The sequence below is a fragment of the Parus major genome, chromosome 4 (assembly GCF_001522545.3).
Source record: "Parus major isolate Abel chromosome 4, Parus_major1.1, whole genome shotgun sequence".
Taxonomy (NCBI): domain Eukaryota; kingdom Metazoa; phylum Chordata; class Aves; order Passeriformes; family Paridae; genus Parus; species Parus major.
In genome coordinates, this window is record NC_031771.1 from 34,375,025 (window position 1) to 34,387,747 (window position 12,723).

The 12,723-nt window shown below is 34.9% G+C and overlaps 1 protein-coding gene across 1 annotated transcript in view; it reads right to left on the reverse strand.

The window, feature by feature from the left end:
• Positions 1 to 3,266: 3,266 nt before the first annotated feature.
• VEGFC (vascular endothelial growth factor C) overlaps positions 3,267 to 12,723 on the reverse strand; it is a 69,708-nt gene continuing 60,251 nt past the window's right edge. Inside the window, 4 exon segments of the mRNA XM_015624651.3 lie at positions 3,267 to 3,788; positions 7,877 to 8,207; positions 8,442 to 8,551; positions 11,207 to 11,358. Coding sequence (XP_015480137.2) covers positions 3,674 to 3,788; positions 7,877 to 8,207; positions 8,442 to 8,551; positions 11,207 to 11,358 — 708 coding nt within the window. The 3' untranslated portion in view covers positions 3,267 to 3,673.

The following is a 12,723-nucleotide window of genomic DNA, read 5'->3' on the forward strand; positions in this document are numbered from 1 at the left end:
TAGTGTATTGTGGAGTCTTACACTCATATTTATGTGGCCTAATTTCATTAGTTCTTATTAACCATTAGTATTAATTAAATTTAAAAAAATTAAATACCTGGTCCATTTTATCTTATTATTTCATCGTTCAGTTAGAAGGTTGTCCTGTGTTCTTTCCCACAGTTTTATCTGCAATGCAAGAGGAAAAGAGAAAGAGAACAAAAAGAAGCTATTAAATAAATTATCAACTATTATTTTTATTTGCTCGAGGAAACAAAAAACCTATAAAGAATTCCTAAATTTTCTAAATTAAAACATTCTGAAAATTCAGAATTGGCCACGTTTAAACTTTTCTACCTGACAGCAACCATTTGTACCTCCAAATGATGCAAAATTAAATATAATTATATCACTATTTTTTTAGAATATATCCTTAAATTAAATATCAAAATAAATAATATTTAAAAGAACACATTCTATTCTTCAGACTAATCTGTTGACAAGCTTAGTGACTGCATAAATTATTCCATTCCTGTCTTTTGGCATAGATGTGATAGCTGGTTATGCCTCAAAAAAATGGGATATGCTAAAATTCAAGGGCAGCTGGAATTGTAACTGAGATCTAAAGACTGAAAATGAGAATACTGAAAGCAATCCTATCACTAAGCCTTTCAAGATGATACAGTACATGTGCAAGATTTCATGCTGGTCTTTCAAATAGAGCTGAGAGACCTGATTTACTATCAACTTGTTCAGCATGAATTAAACAAACATGTCAGCTGACTAACAGCACTCTCACTGTAAATAGCATGTCCTTCTGGTAGTGCAGGTAAAAAGGGCTTACCCTGCTTAATTTATGGTCTCCCTAGAGTTCAGTATTGAAAGACTACAGAAACTGCTGTAAATTCCTGATGAAATGCAAGCGTAAGTCTGTTTACTATTAAATGTGATTTACCGCACCCTCCCTCTCCCAGCCACCTTGTAATTTTTGTACAAGGTACAGGGATTTTAGATAAATAACAATAAAAACTTTTTATTTGGAGTTAGTGCAGAATAACTTGCATATAGAATTATCATCTATCTTTTAGAATCTCCTTGTAAGTATAACCCGTTTTTATATATTTTTAAAACTATCAAGGTTTGAAATGAAGATGAAAATTTCAAAGAGATCATAATCACGTATCGCTTCAAAACTGAAAATGGTGTAGACCCATAAGCTACTTTATGTAATAAATGCAAGGAAGATCTGTTCTACAGATTATTTAATGACAGTATGTAGATAAATGGGATAATATTTATCACATGGAATCTGCAGAGTCTATCCAATAGTAATGATAATAATTCTGGTGTTTGTATTACATATAATGCATTTTTATAACACTATGCTCATGGAAAGTAGAACTGGAGATTTTGATTATCAGAAAATGCTACCAACTGCTTGTATGTATTATTCTGTGCATCTGCATAATTTTGAGAATGGTTAACTAGTCATTTTGCTCAGATGTAAACCTGATTTTATGGTAACCTTTATAATTCAGGAATTTGCTCTCTATAAATCTTATTTTACTTAGACTGGCCTAATTTACCCCCAAAAGTCTCAATACTTGGAAATTTAAGAACCAGAAAAAACATGCATTCAAGAAAGTAATTCTTTTGTTGGTGTTTGTGATAAAGTTGAAGTTTCTTGTTCATTGGTCTCATTTTTGAACTTCCCATCTTCCCTTCCCTACTCAGATGGGTTTTACCATTTTGGAGTATGGTATGCTCACTCAGTAGAAATGCAAGTACCTGCTTAGCCACAATGGTTTATTAGCTGTTTTCATGAAGCCTTTAAAAAATTGGAGTCACAGCAGTAATTTAATTTATTTAATTATTTTTAAGGTATTTTAGGCTTCCTTCAAGCAGGTAACCTACAGAAGTGGATGCTTGGATTTTTTTTGAATACTGAATTAAGTTTGATCGTTAACCTCTAGCTATTATGTCAACATTGTCATTTTAGACACTGATGATTTGCGTGACTACTAATCCTACTGATGGGAAGTGTGAGTTGTTATAACAGCTAAAGTTGTACATCAGTGTTAAATTGTCATCCACATTTCTACCTGCATTTGTTTACTGAAACAATATAGCAATAAAGACGTTATTTCATATTTGCATGCCTAAATTTCACCCTATTATCCTGTTTGGATAATAAATAGCTGGCCTCTTAGGAAGAATACTGAGCATAGCAGGCAGACAGTGGAAAGTGTGAAGTCTCAAAGTATCTCTCATCCTCTGCCTCAACCCACGATGGGGACTGAGTAACTAACAGGAACTTCCACTCAGTTTTAAGAGCTATGAAATACAAAGAATCTAGAAAAGCAACCCCTCCTGGCCAACGCTCTAGGATGTAATACTACTTCATTAATAACTCTTTTAAGAACAGCTGCTTAGATCCAGCACAATTTTTTTTACAGATCTGGCCATTCCTGTCACAAAACTCCTGCTTTGCAGCTTTGCTTGATCCACTCTGCACCCAACAAAGTTTCTGTAAGTAAAGAACTTCCTTCCAACGTCTATTTTAATTCTGAATAGATTGGCCTTCCCATGCAAGTTAAAAATCTTACCTTGTTTTAAAATTGTAGATGTCTGATTTCACATTTTCTGAAAGAGACTTTTTTAATATAGAGACTGTGTCAATCCACAGCAGACTGGTATCAATCCTTTCATGTCCCCATTGGAGTATATTTTTTCCCCTTCAAAATATATTTGCCTCTGTTTACATTGATCAAGAGATCTGATTGACTACATAAGGGTTAAGCTCATCAAAGCATTTTGAAAGATTTAGCTGTAAAATTTATAACGTAGCCTGTAATACTAAATAAAAAGCCGTGTTGGTATTTGCACTTTCATACCAATAACCTTGAACAGACATAATTTTATACTTTTTCTTGGGAATGGAACCAAGATATAAAATAGGAGATGAATATATTGGAATGTGAGTAGTTGCTGCTGTGCTTTAAACATAGTTCTTATACTTAGGCAATGTACAGAATCTCCAATGTTCTCCTTTTATTAACTGTACTTTCTTTGCTACTTTCATTCTAGAGACAGAAATACCACTGGCTCACAAAACCCTCAGTATAACTCTACTCCAAATGGCAAGCCCAACAGGTACAAGAAACTGTCTGCAGCCTTCCTTCATAAAAGTGCTTTTTCCTTATTGCTTCTTCCCCTGTTAAGAATCCAGAAAATAGAGCTGAATCTGAGTTCCTTTTTTGGCTGATGATTAAACATTCTCACCATTATATAATATGATTTCCATTTTATTTTAAACATACTTTGCATGATATAAAAATATTGATCACAGTGAGCTTTAACAATTGTTACTGCTATAAACAGAAATGCTGCACGATGGTTTTAGTGGAAATAAATTATATAGTCATTATCTCTTAAAAAAAAAAAATCACAAGAAGGAGAACCTAGGCTGTTTGGTCATTGACAGAAAATAAGTCCTTATTGAGTTCTTTACAAAACGTGAACCTCAGTTGTCTTCTGCATTTGCTTTCCACGTCTTGAGAAAAGCACGAGTCTGTCTCTGAAAGCCCCACAGGGTCTCTGGTGAACATTTAATTCCAAATATTAGCAAAGTTTCCGCTGTTCTTTTGATCTAATGGAAAAATGTACACCAACATGGCAAGTAGTGCTCTCTTTGCTAGTTCATAAGTGGTCTTTTCCAATATGTGGGTACACAGCGGCACACTTCTTCACTGAAGTAAAATCCAGCCTCGCAGCGTTTCGTCCGCACTGTACACGGAGGTCTGTAACAACTAAAGAAAGGGGGGGAAAAAACAGGCATTAATATAACATGATCATTTATATTTAACTTGAGCAGAAATCTGTGTGCCTTCACATTGCCATTTCTCAATGGAATATTTAATTCCTACAAATTGGAATTTTAACTTTTTATGTTCTTGCAACAATTTTAGTTGAACAATTCTTCACAAAAGACAATGAAACAATAACGAATGATACTGAAGAGAAATTATTCTATTGCAACAGATACATACCGATCTTTTTTATCACACTGATGGTTGCAGTCGCATTCTAATCTTGAGTAGTATTTTTTAAAGTTTTAGTTTGAACATAGGATATATTTCTGTACTCAAATTGTTTTTTTATAACCTACTGCATGCTGCAAATTGGAGGTGGTAATCCAGAATGGTGATAACTAAATCTATCATCCTCCTACCTAGGACTGTTTCTCATCTTACTGATTACTTCAGTAGGTTTGTCTACATATGTTACACTGTGGCTCTGATATGGAAAATGAGAACACTCTTCCTTTCCGGTTGAAAATTCCCACAGTCAGCCTCTGAGCCAGTGGGAATACATCTACATTCATATTGCATCTGTGTGCATTCTGAAGAAAAAGCCTATTTATCACGTTTCTGATAAATCTTAATGGAAAAAGAACAGAATTAGTGTCTCCCTGATTAAAATAAGTTTAACAGGAATGCAGCATTGAACCACAAATCACATCTCCCTATGCAGCAGCAGAAGTTTTCCTGACCAATTCCTTGACTGAAAAATAGAACTTATACGAAGATAATATCTCTGGTTGTCCCTGAACCCTTCCTTTTCCTATTTAATTTTTCTGTTAAAACAAGAACTTGACCCAAAATAACCTTACAATAACAATGCTAAATACTTTCTGGTGTATAATGGAGACAAAGTACAAGTCTGTGATTTTTTCAGACACTGGCAATGAGTCAAAAGACAAAAGTATATGTCTTGAATTTCAGCACAGTTTTACTTAAAACTTGTACTTAAATAATGTGTGCCTGTTTGTGAAACACCGATATTATGATGTATTATGATAACTCTTACTTACATCTATAGAGCAGGCTAAATTGTGCAACATCACTCTCCTCTTCCCTGGATAATTCTTGTTTCAGGTCTGTGGCTACTCTTACTGGTGTTGCAAGTAAGTTAGTATGTTGTGTTCTTGTTTTGGATAGTAATTTACTGCCCTGCAATAATTTATGATATGAGGTGTGCCACAATAGTTAGATTAATTCACACTGTCTAGTTCGACAAGTGAATCTGGCAATGAGGAAAGCAATAAGGAATGAGGAAGACTGCAAATGGGACATTTATTAACTAGTCACATCATGCTCAGTGTTTTCAATGTCATTTCTCATAGATTAGTTCACCACTGTGGTCTCTGTAACTAAGGGAATAACATTATTTTGTGCCACTTAATAGATATTTGAAATCAGTGTAGCAGCTCATGGGAATCTCTCAAAGCCCTACTGACTTATTCCCCAAAAGGTTTGGAAATAGTGCTAAAAGGCAACAAAAAGGTTTGTGAAAGGATCTAATATTGTGAGTGAATAGGCAACCAGCAGTAGATCTGTTCTGGGAAAAATGTACTCCACAGAGATGCAATGGATGAAACACTCAACTCACCTTTTTGCTGTCTCTGCCATGAAAAGTTCAGACCATTTCATGTACTGAATGACAGTAAAATTAAATAAGATAAGAAGAAAAAGAGGCAAAGCCAAACTCTTCCACACACCTATGACTGTACACAATGAAAAGCAGTCATGCAAAGACTAAGCAGGAGCAGTTCACTTTGTATAGGATTCATGCCTCCTTGTGAACTTCAGCTTGCAGCTGGGAGTGCTGTACAGCACCTCTCCCATGTGAGTTTGTGTCTAGTGGCAGTCAAGGTCAGGTTACTTCAGTCTTATCCTTATTTGGGACATTTCAGCAGAGCAAGAAAGTCCCTCTCCTCCTCTAAAGTGCTTAGCAGATGAAGTTCCTAAGTTATCTGGCCCAGCCAAAACTGACCAAAATAAATTTTGGAGGTGGTAGCACAGGGTGAATAGCAGCAAAGTCATTGTAACTATATAAATGTAGTTTCCTTAGGAAACTGCTGAACAATAGACCAGGTCTTTCAAGAGATTGGGTCTGAATGGTGTTTACGGAGTGGTTTCATGTGACAGAGGTCTGTTTCAATGAGGATAATCTGAGCATGGTGGAGCTAAGATACATCTTGAGTCACTATTTGTAGTGCTGAGCTAAGCAGCAGCATCTTTCTCTTTATGGTCAGTAACTGTGATTTTTTGATGTGCAGAATGCCCAGATTGTCACTGTGGGCAGTCTAACAACTCCACAGAGGAAACACTACTTTGTGGGCTGATAAACAGCATAATCACCTTAAAAAGCAGTATGCTGAGAGCCTTTTTTCCCTTCCCATCCTGTGCTTTGTAGATGATGTTGTATTCCTTTCATCTAAAGCAGGGTGTAACACTAGAGGCAGAGGCATTTTAAGTACAGTGCATAAAAAGATGAGTGCTCCAAAACAAGAAGCTACAAGCACTGCTTGTAGGACAGGGAGCCATCTAGGACATGACTACAGGATTTTGCTCATGTCTAGGGCTCACACGTCTAGCACAGTGCTAAACAGAGTGGTACTTCTATTTATTTTTAATAAATTTGTATAATTAATATATTTCATAGTTTTATTATATTAATTAAGTAGTATAATTGATGCTGTTTTAAATGAGCAAGGGATCTTTCAGAGATAAAAAGGATGTTGCAGGATTTTTATTCTTTTTAGAGACAGTTTGCGCTGGACAGAGCCAAAATGTGAGAAATTTATGCTAACTCTTTTCTTAAAGAGGAGAGATTGTCGCCTCCATTTTCCTTGACATCTACAGGACTATTGATTCTAGAGGTATAGGGTAACAACATATACAAACCTTTCCTTCTGCACTCAAAGAGAAAAGAAAAACATCTTAGAAAATGGGTAAAAGCATCCTGTACCATACTGTCCTTGGAAGTGAGAAAGTGATTCAAACTCTTTATCATATTTGACCACAACACAACAGAGAAAGGCTGAACTTAATTTCCTCCCTCAAATACTAAGTCTTTAAATCAACAGAGATATTGAAATCAACGTCAGATATTTAATATGACATTTCTTATCTTCTTAAGTGCCTGATTTCTCCAGTTCTGAATGTTTTTTAAATGTTCCAATTTGCTATTTTCCATTTGCAGTGCCTGAATTATTTGTCATCCATATAATAGAAATACTTCCCCTATATTAGAAATAAGTGATCTTTCTTCTCCAAATGGCATTTTGTGTAGGAAATGTAAAAAAAAAAATTAAATAATTAACTAAGAAATTTGTTCAAGGAATTTACAAGAGAACTTTAAAGGAAAACTTTCATCACGTAATATACAAAGCAAAAATAATACTGTTTGATTCTCATAAACCAAAGTCATTCACATTTTATAAACTGCTAATGGGTGTAGCAGTCATGGAAGGAAAAGGTCTTGGGGTATATAAAGAAATTGCAGAATTTTCTTCCTGACTAAATTTTATTTTAAATGGTGAATGAAGGCAGTCTGTTTTATAGTTATATATGTCTCCTTTTCACAAAAATCACCCAGAGTTAGGTGATTCCAAAATCTAGGAGGTGGAAACGAAAGATGTTTTCTCTGGAACTAAGCACTGAAATCTAATTAGGAATATTTGAGTTATCTGAATATTTGAGGTACTTGAATTGCAATATTCAGTTCTTGGAAAAAAATGGAGTGTGATTTTAAATACAATCGGACATAGCAAGCTTGAACATACAGTTCAATTTCATCAGGAAAAAAAAGGAAAAGGAAGAAAAGTTCCAGGAAGCAGTCATAAGAGTACTAGAAACTAAACATGCTTTAGAATACTTATTACACCTAGTAGCTTTCTCCTAGAGATTACAGAAATCATAGAAGATGAAACTGAACTGATGCCAGTCTTACTGTTTACTTGACTACGAAGAAAATCAACAAAACAGCTGATGTCACAACCCAAAATTTTAGGCCTTGAACACAATGAAAGAAATAAAAACTGAGGTTTTACCTGCATGTCTGGTGATGGAACCTTTTTCCTTTCAAGAAACATTTATTGGGAGATTCTATACATTCACAGACGCATTTTGCAGGATTTAGCGGCTGATGTCTAGGACAGGTCTTTTTACATACACACTGGCACTTTTCTTCATCAAATTCCTTGTTGGGCCCGCAGGAAGCAGGGATAAGTTTGTTTTTGCACATGCACTGACACGATGATCTGTCTAACTCTTTGTGAGGTCCACAGCTCGAGGGCCGTACGCCTCCTTTGCAGACACATTGACAGGTTTCTTCATCCAGCTCCTTGTTTGGTCCACAAATATGGAATCCCTCAGATGTGTCTAGAAAAGCAGCAGAGAAGTTACACTAGTTCCAGAATTTTGTGTCTACTCTGTCACCTATTTTTATGTGAAGAAATGAGCAAATCCACACCTTTTATGGTGTTTCAAAAACAAGCATATGTCAAAAGACAGGCAACAACTGGTAGTTGCACTGATACAGAAAAATTATACAAATAATTACTACAACTTCTTGTCTTTAGGATGACATTTGATGGTTTAATGGAAAGTGCTTACCAGAATCTCCAAGGTGAGAAGAGAAGCCAAAATCATGCTGTGACAAACATCTGCAAATTTGATTATTCCAAATATGATTTTTCGGACAGGTCTTGTTTGCCACATGACACCTGTCAAATTAAAAATGCTGTTGATTTACTACCATAAGAACTCAAGGAGAAAAAGAAAAATCTATTTTAGCTGTTGTTTGCTTTAGCTTCTCTCCACTGCAAATATCTTCCTAAGTGTCAGCTCATTCATAATTTTATTTTTATTCCTGTCAAATCTGTTACTAAACGTTCTCCCCACTATAGAGATTTTCAACCATTTGTTGAAGAAACATTCTCACATTTTAAGTTTTAGCTCCACCTTCTAGAAGCTGATATTTGTACTTTGCTGATGTTGTTTGGAAACAGACCTAACCCTAGAACATAAGCCTAATATAGAAGAGTATAAAAATTCTTCACATGCCAGATACTGCGTAGTAACAGGCATCATTTTCCAAGTAGTTTTTTGTAGTAGAAAAATATTTTCAAATTTAAGATGTCAAAAGACAGCAGATAATAGTTTCTGAATTAATGCTGTAGGCAAAACTTTAGAAAATAAAATCACTTTATCAGAATCCACTTAATGTCTTTATGTGAAAATTATGTGCCATTCGCTGAGATTTTCTCATCAGTTACTCGTTCTGGCCAGCCTTCTTGAACATAAAGGTTTGTCTTCAGCAGTGATGCCTCTTCACTTTAAAAAGAAAGCCAATAACCAAATTAACACTTCAGTCCTCTTTTCCTGTTGCAGTTCGCAGCCAAGGTAGTGGTACCAAAGAAAGCAAAAAAATCCAAACAGCAGCTGCTGCCTTTTAAAAAAAGAATGAGTGAACTGAGCTATCTGGTGAATCAGAGATAGAATATTTATGTGTATTATCTCATCTTCCTTGCTTGCAATTTCTGTATCACCACAGCTGACATTACAACTTTGAACAAGTCAAGCCTAACTTCATCCATCCAGGCTGTGTCATTTATTCATCATTTCTGTAGTATTTCTATAATCTTACTAATCTTTCAAGACAATACCTATATTATATATTTGATGCACTTTTCATTCCCCCGAGCACCATTGCTCACACATTCAAAAGTGCAGGTGCTGGGACATTCTTCCATAATCATCATTCAAGCAGACCACTCCCCTTCAACACACTAAATTACTCCACTTGTAAAGACTGCTGTGGTTTAATATCACCCTGCTTCGCATCACATTTTATCAAACTGGTGTTTCCTGATTTCATTACACTAATGATCTCACTCTCGCTGCCTCACTTGGCACACATTTCCTTCAGCCTGCCTTCCAATTCTGCCTGAGAAATAGTATGGATAATTTACAGACATGTTGAATTCTGCTTTAAAAACCAACAAAATCAAACCAAGCAATAACAAAAAAACAAACCAGCCTGCCTGTTTTGTTGCACAGAGCCATAGATTCTAAACTAAAATCCAGAAAATTACTGTAGAGAAGACCTATATATATTCTGATCTAGTACTATGTTGTATCTCCTCTGTTGAAGCGTGATTCCCTAGGCACAGGACAAACAGCTACCTGTGAGCGCTGGTCTAAGTCTGGTGTCTGTACTCTCACCTCCCTCAACTACAGGTAGCTGTTTACTGGCTAGAATTAACTCTTGCACTGATCATTACAACTGCTCTTAACATAGAAACACTGAGAAGCCGGGGAGAGCCAACATAATTTGACTTTCTTATTGACTCCTTGGTTTGTTTTTTTTCTTATAATCTGTTAAGTAATTAAACAAATTATTAATGGATTTATTTCCAAGCCACTGTTTCTGATTCATATTTTCATAAATGAATTAAATAAATTAAACCAAAATAAAATGTAATCTATGTTTAGGACTGTATCAGAACACATCCAGACTTAAACTGAATGAAACTACTGAGGAAAATGCTTAACACCTCTGAGAAATTTGTTCTACAAATTCACATTATTAAAAATGTTAATTCATTCCAGTTTGGCTTCTAGTTATTGATTCTTCCTCAAAGCAACTGTTAGTCTATTATGTATTTTTGACCTCCTAAATATTTATACAACATAAAATCATCACTCAGACCTCTAAATTAAGGAAGAAGATCTTCAAGTGTTTAAATAACTTAAAGAAAAAAAACCCTCAAAATCTTAAAATATTTCTCATGCCAGATTGTTCTGTGACATTTTTCATTCAAAATCACACACACAAAAATAATTCATATGCTACTTCTGTGGAATGCCAATAAACCCTTTATTTTCCCCTTCCATTCTATTTTACATGCACCTCTGGCATATGAAGATGTCAAAAAACATTTGTAAGTTAAAGATTCCCTAAAAAACAAGCCTTTAAAAAAAGCATTTAAAATATGAAAATACAGATTGAAAGAGAAATGTTGTCTCCTAATTATTTACAAAGATATTTTTAGCTTTTTTTAAAAAAGAAATTGATTTTTCTGATATTTTCTTTAAGTCTCAATTGGATTGTAGCTCTTTCATCAAGCAAATCCCACACACACTATTCTTCAGTTTTAAATCATCTTGCTCCAGTTTATCTACTGGGTAAAAAAGGTGATGTTAACTTAGTAAAATTCTCTTTGTGTGAAGTAATAGCAGCTCCCTTGCAGAATGCATTCTGCTACTGCTATGCATAGCTTGCCTACCTTATCTGTGACAACTCCACGGCAGTGTTTTAAATCTGAATTATATAGTCTTGCTCCTAATGTGAAAGGAAAGAGAAGCCTCATACTCACTGAGTTTGTGCTGTTGGCAGGGAACGTCTGATGATGGAGTGGACTTGTCTGTAAACATCCAGCTTGGACATGCACCGGCAGGACGTGTGATTGGCAAAACTGACGGTGACGGGCTTGGGGCCGTGCGACAGAGGCACTGTGATCTCAAACAGCTACAAACGGCAAAGCAAAACACTCCTTATATAGATCCAGCTAAAACCAATGTAAGGACATGCAAAAAACCTACCACAAATTTAAGTTCAGGTCTTTTTGTTGTCTTCCAGCATTCAATTATACTGCTAAATAATTACTGTGTGCAAAATGAATACAACAGCTATGGTACGACAACTGACATTTTTAGTGTTAAACCCTGTTACAAGCCGGTTTGCTTACTACAACATTTAATATACAAGAGAAGAGTGTTCAAAGAACTCGTTTTTCTAGAGGTGTTGACTTCAAATTGGCGGCATTTTAAAAAAATACAAAATGAAACATTTGGAAGGTGCTTTGGAAAGCAGAAGAATAATATAAGACAGTAAGTTACCACCTAATACATCAGTTGCACAATTACAAAAGCTTATGTGAAACAGCGGTATGGTGGACTTTGATCAAACCAGCTCTGGATGAATAACATTTGAACTATAGCACACTGCATTTTTCAAATTTTTATTATTTGTAACTGTGCAAGTTATATGCCTATCCTGATGGAATATATCTTGAACTATTATTTTTTTTCCCCAAAGTATTAAGAAATACCCACTATTGATAAAATAATCTGTATGTGAATTAACAAAACCTTAATTTTAGAGGGAATTATAGTTCAACTTGTGAAAGAGGACAACTTCAGTGATACCTTGTAGTAAAATTGAAGAGTGATAACAGGAAAACAGAGAGACTAATTTCAATTTTCAGTTCAGGACATCTACTTTATCAAATTAAGTAAGTTTTGCTGTAAAACTCAAGTCTCAATAATCTCCTGAAAAGTTACAACAAAAACACTAGGTCAAAGTCTTAAAGGCTGTTTTTTGATAGTGTTTAAGAAAAGCAACAGTCTACTGTTGTCTTTTAGGTGTTCAGTCACTCTTCCAAATACATTTAAGAATATTTCTGCATCCTGTGGGGACTTTAATACCTTTAAAAATGGTCATTCATTTTTATTTCTGTTCCAGACAGTAAGATTGTATAAAAATACTAATTTTTAGGTGAGATGTGTTTGCAATGCTCTTTAAAAATCTGTAACCTTAGAGTATGTCATATAGGCAGCATGCAAATGTAATCAGAACTGGTAATTTTAAATGCTTCAAAATATAAAATACAGCATTATGGGATGTGTTTACCTGCTTAGAAAGCTGACTCTTAGAAGATATGTATTAATTGATGGACAGAAAAAAAGATTATGAACTTAACTACAATAATGCACATGTAAGGAGAATCTTGTTTTTTCTGCTCTCTCATGACAGTTATGAACTTGCTTTTCTGAAGCTGAAATAAAAACCTGCTACAGAGAGAGCTGCTAAATCTTAGAAAATGAAATACGC